We start from the raw sequence: 16553 nt of genomic DNA on the forward strand, positions 1-16553 counted from the left end.
ACAGTGGAGGACACAGTGGAGGACACAGTGAGGACACAGTGGAGGACACAGTGAGGACACAGTGGAGGACACAGTGAGGACACAGTGAGGACACAGTGGAGGACACAGTGAGGACACAGTGGAGGACACAGTGAGGACACAGTGAGGACACAGTGGAGGACGCAGTGTGAGGACACAGTGGAGGACGCAGTGTGAGGACACAGTGTGTGAGGGCACAGTGTGAGGACACAGTGGAGGACACAGTGTGAGGACACAGTGGAGGACACAGTGTGAGGACACAGTGTGTGAGGACACAGTGTGTGAGGACGCAGTGTGAGGACACAGTGGAGGACGCAGTGTGTGAGGAGGCAGTGTGAGCAATGAAGCAGTTTTCACTCTTCCTTTGCAAATCCCGTCCTGCTTTACACATCACACACACCACACACCACAATCACACGCCGCATATCACAGACACACACCTCGCCAAGATCCCCCCCACAGCCATCTCACCGAGAAAGACCCGCTGCTCTCCTGTGTCTCACTAGAGGTGTTCTCAGCTGTCTATCACATGGCTGTCTCTCATGTGGTGAGCACACACACTCACACACACACACACACACGCACGCACGCACGCACGCACGCACGCACGCACGCACGCACGCACGCACGCACGCACACACACACACACACACACACACACACACACACACACACACACACACACACACACACACACACACACACACACACACACACACACACACACACACACACACACACACACACACACACACACACACACACACACACACACACACACACACATTTGCTTTGCAGGATCTAACCTCTTTCCGTCCCGGCTCCCTTTCATTCACAAACAAACAGGAACAGTTTCTTTCATTCTCTCCCTCTCATCTGTCCATCAGAACCCCCCTCCCACCTCTCTCTCAATGTAGCTCTTATTCCCCTCTACAACTAGGTCTCTCTCTCTCTCTGTCTCCTGTGCCACTGTCTCGCCCTCTGTCCCTCTCTCCCTCTCTCTCCCCATGCAATTAAATCCAAAATAGCTTTATTGGCATGGAAAATAAACATTAACATTGCCATAACAGTTAATTAAACAGGAAAAATAATATCTAAAGGTAAGGTATTGATTAACTATACAAGTACAGAACAAACAATTTGGTAATGCAGGAGTGAATCAGTGTGTGTGTCAAACAATAAGCTTGAACTGGACCACAGAAAGAGTCTTGACCCTCCATCTCCATAATCATTACTGACTCAATATAGACACACGAAACACAATAATACATCTCTCTCTCTCTCTCTCTCTCTCTCTCTCTCTCTCTCTCTCTCTCTCTCTCTCTCTCTCTCTCTCTCTCTCTCTCTCTCTCTCTCTCTCTCTCTCTCTCTCTCCCTCAGGAGAACCTCCTGAGGCTGGTCCACATCGAGTACAGTGTCCGAGGCAAGCGGGACCTGCTGAAGGCTGGCCGGGTGAGTGCTGCCGGGATGTGCCTGCTCAACCTCTGGGCATCCTGTTACCGCTATCAGTAGAAATAATGACACACGGAAACACAGCAGCAATCTCTTAATTAAATATAAGTCTCAAACCTTTTCTTAATTGCTCCATCATGTAATAAAAAGAAAACCTGCATTTGAAAGCTGACCAGGCGATACATCTGTTTGTGGCACTGTTCCCAGTGGGTTTGAGCTGACTTTTCCCCTCGTCGTCTCTGTCTTTTCTTCTGCTCTCAGGTCTTTGTCAAAGAGGGCACCCTCATGAAAGTGTCCAGGAAATGCCGGCAGCCCAGACACCTGTTTCTGGTAAATAAAGCTTTCCATGTCTTTCTGCCATGCTGAGGTATGGTCAGAAAGTGCTGAACAGAGAGGGCCACATCGCTGTAGTTATGCCATTGTACTGTCAGCTGTTTGAAACATCGCAATACCCTGGCAAGGACTTTGGCGTGGCGCTGGAAATCCGCTTCCAACTTTCCAACAACAATGAGAACACAGATACACCTAGGTTCATGTGTGTGTGTGTGTGTGTGTGTGTGTGTGTGTGTGTGTGTGTGTGTGTGTGTGTGTGTGTGTGTGTGTGTGTGTGTGTGTGTGTGTGTGTGTGTGTGTGTGTGTGTGTGTGTGTGTGTGTGTGTGTGTGTGTGTGTGTGTGTGTGTGTTTGTCTGGGGAGGTATGGGTGGGTGGTGGTCAGGCTCCTGGGATAGGCGGGGTCTGCTGATGGAGGCCAAGGCCTGGAGCGTGGAGAGGAGTACCACACCCAGCGAGTCAGGGCCCTCCTAGCCCTCGTCTCCCCTTCCTCCCCCCCCTCTCACTCTCCCTTCCCCTCCTCATCCCTCCTTTCCAACTCATCCCCCTCCTCTTCTCTCCCTCCTCTCCCTCCCCCTCCTCCCCCTCCTCCCACTCATCCCCCTCCTCTTCTCTCCCTCCCCCTCCCCCCACTCATCCCCCTCCTCTTCTCTCCCTCCTCTCCCTCCCCCTCCTCCCCCTCCCCCCTCTTATCCCCCTCCTCTTCTCTCCCTCCTCTACCGTCCCCCGTCCACCCCTCCCCCTCCTCCCTCTCGTCCCCCTCCTCTCCCCTCCACCCCTGCCAGGACTTGTTTTCCAGGGCCTCACTTCCTGTCCAGGATGTTTGGGGGGGGTCACTTCCTGTGTACTGGGAGGGGACAGACAGCACCGTGAAGGCCAGACACCCTGAAGAATGCAGAGAGGAGGGGCTGGTAGCGCTGATGGTAGTGTGTGTGTGTGTGTGTGTGTGTGTGTGTGTGTGTGTGTGTGTGTGTGTGTGTGTGTGTGTGTGTGTGTGTGTGTGTGTGTGTGTGTGTGTGTGTGTGTGTGTGTGTGTGTGTGTGTGTGTGTGTGTGTGTGTGTGTGTGTGTGTGTGTGTGTGTGTGTGTGGTGTGTGTGGTGTGTGTACGCATGCATGTGTGTGTGTGTGTGTGTTCAGGGAGGGCAACGCAACATCTAGAAGCGTGTGCTATTGTTCTTGCGTGTAATCAACACGTCTTATAGCGTCTTACACAGTGTTAATATAAGTTGAGTTATGTAGACGGAGAGCCTTGCGACTTTGATGCGTATTAATCGAATCTGACACAAGCGGGGACCTTTCCAAAGAATTTCATCCGATGAAATTGTAAATTAAATCCACCTTTGCATAAGCAAGAAAAGTTAGATTCCTTATTTTACAATAAATATATAATATCAAAATGTACTATTAATAATGTATACAATCGTCATACAATTGGTGGTACAAACCTTTTTGTCTTTGAATGCCAGTTTTTTTTTCGCTCTTTCATTTGTCCTTCGTTTATAAATACAAACCTCCCTGGACGATAAAGGAACTAAAAGATGGATGTTTCTCCCAGTGTCGTTTAGGGCTTTGCTGCCGCTTTCTCCCTGGTGGTAGACGGGGGTCAGCTGTAATTTATGGGCCTTTAAAGACGGGCGAATCCAAACAGAGGTGATGATGAAAGCCATCACTCAGCCTTTATGGCAGTGAGAGTAAGAGCTGTAGCAGCAAAGGCTGTATCCTTAACACCATGTCTTCCAACCCCAGTCAGAGCCCTGCTGTCCCTGGGGGAAATAATATGGAGAATATAAAGAAGAGAGAGCCCAGATATCATAGGGTCTTGAGAAGGTGATGGAAGGTCAAGGAGGTCGGCTGCAGGTGTGGGATCTACGTGGAAGGTTATTGTGTGGCTCGGACACACAGATGTTGAAATATCCTTCTTGAATTGTTTTTGCTTTAATTCAAGAGTGATGCTGGAGCACTGCATGTATCAAATATCTGGCTTCATCTGCATGATGTTCTATTTGTTGTTGTTTCGTGCATTTCCACTTGATGCTTGGGATTTCTAACAGGAGACCCCAAATTTCCTGTAGGCCTAAATAGTAGGAAATGTGTGACTCTGCAGTGGACGGGTTTCCTCGCTCAGAGTCTGCCTTGTGCCCAACATACGCTGGGCCAGATCCCAGCCTGCATCCCTCATCTTTAATTAGCGGTTGAAAACGACAGAATCTCGGATGGATGGATTCATCTGGGATTGGTTCTTTCTGTGGTTTCCTTCTGGCCGAGTGCTGTGCCAGAGTTTCCCAGCGTGGTGGCCGCAGTTTAGTCCCCGGCCTGACCCCCACAGCCTTGTCCCCAAGTCTGGTGTAACCCTCAGCCAGCCTGTCACGGCCGCTGTGTGTGTTTGGTGTGGTGGCGGGTGTTTAAGGAGAGGCCCGGGTCCACCCAGGCATGGTTCTCACGGTGAAGAGAATGGCAGCGCGGTGTGGCCTGGGAAGGGGCGGTGAGAGCCGCCTGTTCGATGGGGCCCAGCGCTAGAAGCCTGGAGAGCAGGATGGAGAGTTCCTGGATCCTGCCCCCGCAAGGCTTCAGCGGATGTTTACTGCACACATGAGGTGTGACCCATGATGTCAGCCCCGTTTGTCCCGCTCAAAATAAAATAACTCCTGGAACACAATGGACTTTAAATGGGTTTTGTTTTTATGAGAAGGAAGAGCATAATAGGTTAGGTGGGGAAAAAGTCAATAAACTGGCAGTTTTTTTTCTGCTTGAATACATACGTTTGTTGCCTTTTTACAGGGGGAAAGGGTGCTTGAATGGTAGCGCATTGGTGTGTGAACTGTTGAAAGGAAAGGAAATGCAAGTGTTTGGGAGTGTCCCTGGTGAGCAGGGTACAGCAGGCGGGTCTTTCCTTTGGTAATGCTGCGCCCTTGTGGTCACGGTGCGGTATGTATTATGTCTGTCGGTGTTTGTTTCATTGATTGATTGTGCGGTCCAACACACAACACTGATGATATAGTGTGCAAATTCTTGTTTGATTTGTTTGTTTGTGTTCCTCCCACCTCAGATGAACGACATGATGCTCTACACCTACCCACAGCAGGACGGGAAATACAGGCTGAAGAACACCCTCTCTCTCTCTGGGATGAAGGTGCAGCATAGACGCGATGTCTCTGTTAATGACCTATGTGTTTTCTAAGGACTGTTGACGTTGAGGCCTCCATGTCCCTCTGTGCCCAGGTGAGCAAGCCCGTCCTGGACCAGGTCCTCAACTGTCTCCGCATCGAGGTCTCGGACATCACCATCATCCTGTCCGCCAGGTGAGAGTCTGGCCAGCACACCAGTACAGCAGGAACTGTACTGGTGGCATGTTGATGGAGGAGCTTTTTAAATCACTGATGGAGGATTTTGCAGCTGATTCTTCAAACCATCATTGTTTTAAACTTCCCATATGAGGGTTATATGTTATTTTGTGCTTTTGTTATAAATTCATAAAGAAGAAGAGATTTAAATAGAGAGTTAAATAAAGGTTCAATAACTGAATACTGTCTTGTTTATTATGATAAAGCTTCAGATTTTGAATGATACAAGACTTTAAACATCAAAATCACACCCAGCAGGCCTAACATTTTGCCTCACAAGGCTCTTTCGGACATTCAAAGTCCCGGATGTGTGAGTGAACAGCCAGTGTGTCTGTCTGTTCCCAGCTCTGTGGGCGAGAGAGAGGACTGGTTCCACACCTTGAGCAGAGCCATTGCCGACAATGCAGCAGGACTCTGTACGTTTGGTGGACCCTGCAGTGAGGTAATCAATACTTGCTATATAAATAATTGCTGCAAGAGGTCACACACATCTGAGTCATACGATGGATGTTATACACCCTTCCATATAGCCAGAGGTGGAACTTCCAGTAAAAAAGAAAACCTGTGTTTCAAGTTTACCATTTTTTTCTTTTTTTTCTATCAGATCAACATAGACGCACACCTGAAGGAGTGCAGTAAGCACAACTTTGACAGGAGTTTAACATTTCACCCTGGCGCGTGTGTGCGTGTGTGTGTGTGCGTGCGTGCGCATGTGCTTGTGCGTGTGTGTGTGTGTGTGTGTGTGTGTATGTATGTGTATGTGCATCTGTGTGTGCGTGCATTCCCCGTAGGCCCGTGAGAAGCTGTGGATGGCCCTGGGCGAGGCGGCTCCGGTGCTGGTGCCCGTGTCCCACGTGATGATGTGCATGAACTGCACCTCCGACTTCAGCCTGACGCTCAGACGGCACCACTGCAACGCCTGTGGGAAGGTGGGCCCCACGTGACCACGGCAGGACACGGCACCAAGCATGATCACAGACCTGATCATAGACCTGATCACAGGCATGATCACGGACCTGATCACGGACCTGATCACGGACCTGATCAAGGACCTGATCACGGACCTGATCACGGACATGATCACGGACATGATCACGGACCTGATCACGGACCTGATCACAGATGTGATCACAGACCTTATCACAGACCTGATCACAGACCTGATCACAGATATGATCACAGACATGATCACGGACATGATCACGGACCTGATCACGGACCTGATCACAGATATGATCACAGACATGATCACGGACATGATCACGGACATGATCACGGACCTGATCACGGACCTGATCACGGACCTGATCACGGACATGATCATGGACCTGATCACGGACATGATCACGGACCTGATCACAGACCTGATCACAGACGTGATCACAGACGTGATCACGGACCTGATCACGGACCTGATCAACGGACATGATCACAGACCTGATCACGGACCTGATCACGGACCTGATCACGGACCTGATCACAGACATCATCACAGACATCATCACAGACATCATCACAGACATCATCACAGACCTGTTGGGTATTCCACGAACTGAGGTTTAACAAACACAGAGTTAACGCTGAACTCTAGGTTGATTGACCCTGTGCCAACTAAACCAGAGCTGTCGGTTCCACCGCACGGGTTATGCATTAGTTCAATCAACTCGGGGTTGGTTAACACAGGGTTGTGCACGTCCACGCCAAACCTATAAAGACGTGATGTATGGATCATGGAAACCCTGATCGAAATGGCGAAACGGGCCGTTTCGCCACTTATTTCAATGAAATGTAACTCCAGGTTCTCCTGGTGAGCTATGACGAGGAGAAGGACATTATCACAACAAAAGGGAACGCTAAAGCCTCTGCAACCCGGAGAACCAAAGCCTGGCAGCGGATCGCTGACCGCGTAAATTTAGTTACACGTCAAAAGCATGATCGTGTAGGTTTTTGTGTTTTCTTGTATTTTAGATTTTTTTTGCCTTCGAAGTAACACATGCAAACCGTGTGCGTGCCACAGCGCATATGTTCCAAAATTTGTTTTTTTTTGGTAACTTGGTAGAAAACCTAAAAGTGACAATTCATCAACTTCACAGATCAAGATGGATTAGGGTGCACTCACACTAGGCCATCTGGCCGTGGCCTTTGGCCGTTTTCACACCTAACCGTGCTCAAATGGCCCCATTGTTCTCTGGCCTGCACTCACACTAGGCCATCTGGCCGTGGCCGTTGGCCGTCGCAACTGTGGCCTGGCCACGGTAGGCTCTTGTACATACGTCATCTCGTCGTAAGTAACACGTCATCACCAAGCATCCGCTGCATGGACCATAATAAAGTCTGCCGCCAGTCAGAGTTCTAACAACAATGGACAACAACACAGAGAACACAGTTCACACTTTGCTGAGTCTGTTGCTTTTTTGGATATATGTTTACCGTTTAATGGGAAAGAAGGCTCGTCGCCTTTATTATGTCCGTGGTCGTCGCATGGACTATACGTCATCCAGCTCAGGTTGCGTAGCCGTGCGTGTGCGTGTGTCGGCTCATTAGCATCTGTACCGTAGCGGCACACCTCTCCCAAGTGGCCAAATTGGCCCGGCCTGGCCAGACTGGCCACACTCACACTGGCAGATTTGAGCATGGTTAGGTGTGAAAACGGCCACGGCCACGGCCAGATGGCCTAGTGTGAGTGCACCCTTAGTGCTTGTAATGAAGCCGCCGGCTACGATCGAACATTCTCCGTTAGGACTATTTTATACTTTCTGTTAAGCGTCTCTCGGCATAATACTCAGCCAATAGTGCTCTTTGTATGATAGGAGGCCGATGAAAATCTTGGTCCGGACTGGATTGGTCATCTGAAAGGACTGAGATGTGCTCAGCATCTCCAACATTATAGATTAAACTACCATTTGCAAATAACGGAGGGCTACGCAAATAGTCTGTAGTGAGTTGAGGCCAGGTCCTCGATTGGTAGTGCTGGCTATGGAAGGCTGGAGAAGGCTATTTAAATATATTAAAGATTTGCGCGAGAATCTATATCTCGCCAGCAAAAAGTCATCCGATATGCCAAGATGTCGAGCCGTGGTCTTATTAATCGCTCCCGGTGGATTGCACCTATAATTTGCGCTCCGATATCAGCAGGCCTATCATCAAAAGGGCATGCCATTGTGAACACATGAAATCTGCGGTGAACGCAGGTTTAAATACCCAAAACCGGGTTATGTTTCAAACTTAACCTGCGCAAAACCTGCTCCGACCAGGTGTGATTCAGAGCATATGTTTCTGTAGTAACTAACATACTGTGTTCATTTTGGAACGGAAGACCTAGGGTTACCGCAAACCCTGGGTTAACTTACCCGGTTATGTGATAAAACTGGCTTTGTGGAATACCCCACTGATCACAGACATGATCACAGACATGATCACAGACATGATCACAGACCTGATCACAGACCTGATCACAGACCTGATCACAGACCTGATCACAGACCTGATCACAGACCTGATCACAGACCTGATCACAGTCATGATCACAGACCTGATCACAGACCTGATCACAGACCTGATCACAGACCTGATCACAGACATGATCACACACATTTTCTCAATCTTGACTTGACTTGATCACTGATTTGAAACGCATGATCACAAACATGACTCACAGCCAAAACCAAAACAAAGTCGTGATTGGGATGTGTTTAGCTGCTGAATGTTTGGTTTCAAGTGAACAAACATGACTCATTTGACTCATGTTTGATTGGCAGTTTGACGTGTGAAGGGTAAATCTAAAGAGGATGACGCCAAGCCGAACTTTCCACCCTTGTGTTGTTCTGATTTGTAAAGCAAACAACGATCGCAGTAGGAAAGACACTAAAGAGAATACCTGTAGTACCTAGTACGGTGGGGGTAACCCTACTGCTTATAGTATCATCTATTTAAATTTGACATTGTAAATATCTTAAGAGAGCTATTATTTAAATGTGCCCTGCATTATTCTTTATTTGGTGAGAGGAGCTCTACTGCGTTTGGAATATTTTCTGACGTTGTCATCCCTTTTGTTGCTCCCTTGCATTTGTTTTGTGCAGGTGGTGTGTCGCTCTTGTTCCAGGAACAGATACCCACTGAAGTACCTCAAAGACCGGGTGGCTAAAGTGTGTGACCACTGCTATGCCGAGCTCCGGAAAAGAGGTAGTGTAGCTTCCTGCTGTATTTTCGAGTTCTCGTGTGATTCAGAAGATCTAAGATGTATCTCTGATATTTCTTTAATTGTTTTTTGTGTGTGTGTGTGTGTGTGTGTGTGTGTGTGTGTGTGTGTGTGTGTGTGTGTGTGTGTGTGTGTGTGTGTGTGTGTGTGTGTGTGTGTGTGTGTGTGTGTGTGTGTGTGTCTGTGTGCGTGTTTGTGTGTGTGTGTCTGTGTGCGTGTGTGTGTGTGTGTGTGTGTGTGTGCGTGCGTGCGTGCGCTCTCTCTCAAGGGGGCAGTGTGTCCGGGGCATGTGGTAACGCCAGCCCTCACACCCAGCGGGTCAGCCGACCCCTCTCTGCTGTGTTCCAGAGCCTGCAGCCCCCCAATCTGTGGAGGAGCAGGAAGAGTAGCTCCACCCTCAGCCAGGTAGAACCGTGGATGTATGATAGACCCCTACTGCTGAACACAGGGATGTATGATAGACCCCCACTGCTGAGCACAGGGATGTATGATAGACCCCCACTGCTGAACACAGGGATGTATGATAGACCCCTACTGCTGAACACAGGGATGTATGATAGACCCCCACTGCTGAGCACAGGGATGTATGATAGACCCCCACTGCTGAACACAGGGATGTATGATAGACCCCCTCCTGTTGAACACAGATGTATGATCTGCATAATACAGGGTCTGGCCGGGCCAGTCGTTACGTTACGGTAACAAGGTCTAATGCTACACCCCAGCTAGGAGGCTGCCACGTGGCCCTTCATGAGATCCCTCCCGAGTGTTTGTAGTGACGGCGGGCTTAACCTTTGACACTGATGGCTCAAAGAGCAACAGGTGTTCAGCCTCACCCTGCCCCAGAGTCCAATCAGTGTGACTTTGGTCAGGTGAGGCTGCTTCAACCAGCCGTCATCCACACACAGGCACACAGTTATTAATACTGATCTTGGTGTTGAAAATATGATAATCCAGGGCAGGGGAATCAATCAAGAACGGATCAAGCCTGTCTAATGCGTCATCTGAATTAACGCAGGGCTTGTTTGAAGAGCTCTAAAAAATATGCGATCATTGTACATGGAACTCCCCCCCCCAGTTGGCATTCATGATGATTGTTTATTTATCTTTTTCACGGAAATACAAGAACAAGAAGAGTTTTTACAAATAGACTTTAAATTGTACTGTATAGGGAGGATCAGCACTAGAGTGGACACTGTACAGGGAGTTTTACCTTTGATGATTGCACAAATGGCAACTTTATTTACTATCATAACAAACCAACAAAGCGTAAGCACAAGACACTTCATGCCTACATATGTTAGAGATTGGTGAAGTGATTCTTCAGGATGGCGGAACGTGACCTAATGAGATGGTAGCGTTGTTATTAAATGCTCACCTGAAGCCTTTCGACATGGGTCATGGGTTAGCATCCTCAACCAGAGAGGAGATACACAAACTGATTTTTGACCATTGACCTTGTATATGCATCCCTCTGTGTGTGACCGTGTCCCGCGTCGACCACCAGGTGTCTCTGGGGGCCGAGGGCTCTACGATGAGTGGCAGCCTGCAGCGCAGGAAGAAGAGCAAGCGGAAGTGGAAGAGGCTGTGGTTCCTCCTGAAAGACAAGGTGCTCTACACCTTCACAAGTCCGGAGGTGAGGGGCCGCCGTGTCTCAACACCAGCCCCGACACGCACACACGCATTGACTCACTCGCTCACTCACACGTGCACACACGCACGAACGCATGCACACACGCATTCACTAACTCCCTCAGTCACTCACCCGGGAACACACGCTCACCCACACACGTACACACACACAAGCCATGCCTGTCCCTTCTCCATATAATCCCATCAGCACAATGTGTCTATCTATTGAAACATTGTGTGCGTGAGTGTGTCCACGTTGCTCTTTGGCTGCCAAGCAGCCTGCTCCTCCTTCACTACGAGGGCGCCCCAGCTGCCGCTCAGTAGAATCCAGATTGTTTGCAGTCCTGGCTCCTCGGCAGTGGAGCGAGCTCCCCACTGACATCAGAGCAGAAACCCTACACATCTTTAGTCACAGGCTGAAAACTAATCTGTTCAGACTGCATCTTGGCCAATGAAACGACGATAATAAAACAAGTTCATTTACTCTCTCGTGTCAATAATTAAGCGCTAGAAGCAGTTGACATATTTTAAGAATTGTATTTATTCGCATATTTCTTGCAATTTCTTTGTTATATCTTCATGGTTGAATACACTTATTGTAAATCCCTTTGGATAAATGTGTCAAATAAATGTAATGTACAAAAAACGGAACATCCATGCGCTTTTCTTTCTTCTTCATCTTTACCAAAGACTACTTAAATTACCAAATTAACTTGTGTTTCTTCCTGTCCTTATTTTACATTATTGAAGAATTGTATTTCTATTTTGTTTGGAATTCAGTTATATTTTTGGCTGCTTCAAAATAGGTACTGTCCTTCACAACAGATAATATGTGCTGTATATGAAGACGCCTGCATATGTGTGTGAATTTGCTGATGCTTTGACCTCCTCCCCCAAGGACAAAGTGGCATCCGAGAGTCTGCCGCTGCAGGGCCTCACGGTCAAGCTGCCCACGAGGCCGGAGGAAGGAGGGGGCAGCAGCGTCTTCCAGCTGTACCACAAGAAGACACTGTACTACTCCTTCAGAGCAGAGGACCAAAACTCAGCACACAGGTCAGCGCCCGCAGAAGATAGCACATAGTCTAGACAAGTCTCTCTCGTCCATCCGTCTGTCTGTCCGGCTCTCTGCCTCCCTTTCTGTCTGACTGTTTCTGTCTGATTAGTCCGTCTGTTGGAACCAGGATTCATGGTTCTCTTGCCTCCCCTGTTGTGCAGGTGGGTCAACGCCATCGAGGAGGCCACCATTTTATAGCACCGTCCAGCCAACACATGTCCTGCTGCCCCGAGACTGCCCCGACACAGCCCCCCCCCCCCCCCACAACACAGCTACCTGCATCCCCTGACACCCACCTTGACGCGAGGACGTATCCGACAGTTCTATGGCAGGGCAACCATCCATCTGAGCCTTGTTTACCATCCTGTCGTCTGGTTATTCTGAACAGGCTTTGAGGATCTCAGCCTCGGGGCGGAACTGCCGCATCACCAGTTGATTCACACAAACAGGGATTTGCCTGGAATCCTTTTCCTTCCCTTGGCATTAACAACGGCAGGACCTTGACAAGAGCAGCTTCAAAACATCAGATTGGGCGCTGACAGTGTCAATGCTATTTCGGCATTGAAGCATACATGCTTCACTGGGTTGGCGAGCTACGCTTCTAACTCAGCAGGAAAACATCTCGGCACAGTTAATTTGTGTCTTCTGACTGATTGCGCTCCTTTTGATACAGCACAAATGCAAATCGATTGGACAAGTGTGTTCCATTTTCATAATTAAAGGAAAAAGTGGAATTGAATTGCATTTTAATATATGACAAAGATTTTTGGTATTTTGAATACATATTGTGAAGTATAAAATGCAGATATTAAAGTGCATTATATGACGTACATGTACAGAAATACATTCTGTATAAGGGGCCTATCATTAGAGTGTGTACATTAAGCTTCTTGTGTTGTTTTACTACCAGTATTACTATATTATGCAGTGTTGCTCTCGTGTCCAGACTATTGGAGGTTCTCCAGCATGCGATTTGATTAAATATATTTTATTTCTATTCTGATAGAACTGATAGATATGTGGTTCAATGTGAAGGTTTTTAGAACTTGTGCTCCTACAATTTCAAAGTGCCAATTTACTACTTAAATGAAAGCATATCATTTGCCAGGGTAGGAACAAATGTGCCTGATATAATATTGTACTAATTAATCTGTCCACCATCTAAGTACTGTAATGCTATGATTTCCTTAAAGGGACCTCAATAACATTGGCTTTTTAAGCTTTCATTACATGTTTCTAAATAATCTCTGAGCTTTGGCCTGTTACACTCACTTAAGATTTGAATATAGTGCCATGGTAATAGATGCCCTTTACGTGATATATGCTGTACATATATATATTGTACTTATATAGAGCTTGACCTTTGTGCTTTTCAATATGTACTGTCGACTGAGCCGTCCCTCTTCTCAGTATTATTCACATACTCCTGTAGTACTGCAGTACTTTGCAGTATTATGATGTCCAAGTTGTGTTACCCCTCTGGAAAGATATTTCCGTATATGTGCTCTGGCAACTTTTTTGCTCTATTAAAATATGGCTATAGACCCTCTCTCCTACACGAGCCTTTCAATTGCACAATGTTTCTTTTGGATCCTTTTGTTATTTTGGCTTCGCTGTGTTCATCCTCGACCTCAGCCTTTATGTTTTTATGGATAATAGAATTTGTTTGTCAATGTTTATGTGATTATAGATACATACTTACGCTGCCACTGTAGAAAAAGAGAGAAATAAACAACCTGATAACAAGCTGGTTGATGTATAGAGATAGATAAATAGTTATCATCGAATAAAAGAAAAAACAAATAATACAGTACTACTCAATACCATAATTCACTGGCGGTAAGGAGCCACTACAATATAGTGTCAAATCTGCATCGCTCTATTTGTACTTCATCACTCTGAGTCACTGACCCAATGGCCTATGCTGGGGCCAAACTTCATGTGACACAATTGGCACAGTCATCGGTATAGTTTAGAGCCACCTCACATAAAGCCAAAGTTTGCCCGCAGTAACCGAAAACAATGCATTAGCATTTGAAGATAAAGAAACGGCCCAAAACCCCTGACCCATGTCTTTATGTCTGCAATAATGTCTGCACAGATATACACGAGAGACAGTTTTTTTTTAGTTGTTATCCAGTTAAAGTCCAGTCCAATTTAACTTCAGGACTCATAACGACTGCTGATCTCATTATGAACATCATAAAAAAGATATGACCTAAAGGTGGTCCAGGAAATGGATATAAAGACAGACGGTATGGCAAGTCATTCAGGAGAAATGGATGAGGACGAAAGGGAAGGATTGGGGTTGAGCTAGTTCCATGGTCCCCCTGGTCCCCCTGGTCCCCTCAGAGGGGCCGAGTAGGATCGAGGGAGAGGTAATTAGGAGGTACAGTGTGGAAGATAAAGAGAGGGAGAGAAACAGCAAGAGAAATGAGGATCAGAGGATAAGGATTATTGCCCATGTTACCTGTTACCTGTCCTCCAAATGCCTCATGGCACATAGGGCCTATTGCCCATGTAGTGTGTTGAAAAACGAAACCATGATTCATTTAAATCCAACGTGAACGTTTGACTGTCCCTCTAAAAAACCTGGTCACTTTTTTATGTGCACAGTAAATTGTTATTAAAGGTTTTAAACCTTTATTTGCGGGTGCCTGCTTTACACAGCCATCACAACACAACCACCAGACTAAGAAGCCAGCATTTACAGAACCACGAGGCAACAGGGAAATTACTGAAAGAGGATGTGATCATCACACCACTAAATAAAACAATTACCAAAATGACTGAAATATGCAGTCGGGAGGAATGCAAAACACAGTCTGCTATTTGTATTTAAAGGCTTCTACACTTCCTTTTTCTCTGATGGAGAAGTGGTTTCTAACGAGGTCAGGGGTTTGCTCGCTGTTATTTCAACGACTGGTTTCATGTTGATGGGAAACACTACAGGAAACACCTGATAAACTTCTGGAACGCTGGATTCAACCAGGAAGTAGAATCATGTGATTTCTCTTGCTGAGTGTTTGGTTCCTTTGAGAATGTTTAATGTGGATGGTCAAGTCAGCTCTTTATTTGTTCTTTACCATAGGGTTTACAAGCCCCTGTGACATCATCCGCTATACAACATGCTAGGAAATACTTCCCAAATCTACCAAAGGACAAGAAACAGAGGCTTGACAGGGAACCGTCTGAGGAATACCCTTCCTTCATCCCTGGATGGGAAGGAGAGCCATAAGGGTTGGGCAAAAGCAAACCTCAATTTAATGAATGATTAATCGTTCCAAAACAATCAGCAATAAAAATTGATTGATCAGATTATGATACATTATGGATCATTTACAGGGTGAAGGTTTTTTTAGTGGGTGTGTTTATACACACCTCAGTAGTTCAACTTGAATCCAGTTGAACAGTTACAGACATTGATTACAGAGGCACAGTCACATAGAGATAATCTCTCACACACTTTCCACCTCCAGATTTTCCCCACCACCACCACCACTACCATTTGAACGGATGCATTGGATGTGTATGTGTATAGCTACCTAATGCATAATGGTATCTACTAAACCGGTTCGGTTGCTTACAATGTTCAAATTCAGACTTAGGCTAATTGAAAGCAACGCAAAGGACGAATTGTCACGAAGCATAGACAGTGCTTGGGAGGGGAAGAGAAACCAGCTATCGAAAGTCCTTTTGTCCAAACCTCCTATAGCGCTTGTGGTGATTATGAGTAGGCCTATGACTCTTATTTGTCTATCTCGGCACAATCCAATACAAAACAAAACATGTGTGCGTCATGCCCATACTATGTTTGCTGCTATAAATAGACCCAATGTTAGCCGTGACAAATTGCATAAGTTTACTCCGTCCATTCTCTTATAACGTCGGAGCGGGCGGGGAACGATGTGTCAGCACCATGTGGTTCAGTCTACGGCGCTTGTGCGGGGAGGGGCAGGTATTGAATGGAAAGAGGTAGGGGAGGGGTGAGCGGGGTCGGGGTCCACGGGGTGGTTGGATAAAAAAAAAATCTCTCTCTATGGCTCTGGGTTGGATCAGTCAGGACACGTGTGACTGTGAACATGGGAACAGAGCGAACAGCCAATAGGAACAACACACAGGAGGTTTCGCACCAAACCTGTTCGACAAGTTCCCTGCTCCCCTTTCTGCGTGTGCGTCTGCGACTCTGCGTGTTCGTGTGCGTCTGCGTGTGCGTGATTCTAAAAAAAAAGTTTAGCAAATAGAACGTTACTAAATGGACACTGACTCCTAAGAAACTGCAACTTCCCTTAATTGTTTTGCACTCAAACCGTATTCACAGCCTTCAAACTATTGCAGAAGTAGGCCTATAGGACAATAAAAGTATCGTGTAGTTCTGAAAAGCGACAACATATATAGCGTCCCGTTCATCTATGCTGCGGCGGGAATTCACCTGGCCTGACGTCACTGCTTGGCTCGTCCCACCTCTTGAGCCGTACTGCACTCGCCTCTGCTCAACTGTAGTGCCAGAGGGGGAGAGAGAGAGA

General features: G+C 47.1%; 1 protein-coding gene across 1 annotated transcript in view; it reads left to right on the top strand.

Annotated features, from left to right (window-relative positions):
- Positions 1-14110, top strand: part of fgd5a (FYVE, RhoGEF and PH domain containing 5a) — a 39719-nt gene extending 25609 nt beyond the window's left edge. Inside the window, exons 11-21 of the mRNA XM_056605564.1 lie at positions 1399-1470; positions 1732-1800; positions 4849-4932; positions 5022-5101; positions 5489-5585; positions 5935-6072; positions 9223-9325; positions 9610-9746; positions 10849-10977; positions 11872-12026; positions 12189-14110. Coding sequence (XP_056461539.1) covers positions 1399-1470; positions 1732-1800; positions 4849-4932; positions 5022-5101; positions 5489-5585; positions 5935-6072; positions 9223-9325; positions 9610-9746; positions 10849-10977; positions 11872-12026; positions 12189-12225 — 1101 coding nt within the window. The 3' untranslated portion in view covers positions 12226-14110. The remainder of the gene's footprint in view (positions 1-1398; positions 1471-1731; positions 1801-4848; positions 4933-5021; positions 5102-5488; positions 5586-5934; positions 6073-9222; positions 9326-9609; positions 9747-10848; positions 10978-11871; positions 12027-12188) is intronic.
- Positions 14111-16553: the final 2443 nt, after the last annotated feature.

Source organism: Gadus chalcogrammus, chromosome 13 (assembly GCF_026213295.1).
Source record: "Gadus chalcogrammus isolate NIFS_2021 chromosome 13, NIFS_Gcha_1.0, whole genome shotgun sequence".
In the NCBI taxonomy this organism is placed as follows: Eukaryota; Metazoa; Chordata; class Actinopteri; order Gadiformes; family Gadidae; genus Gadus; species Gadus chalcogrammus.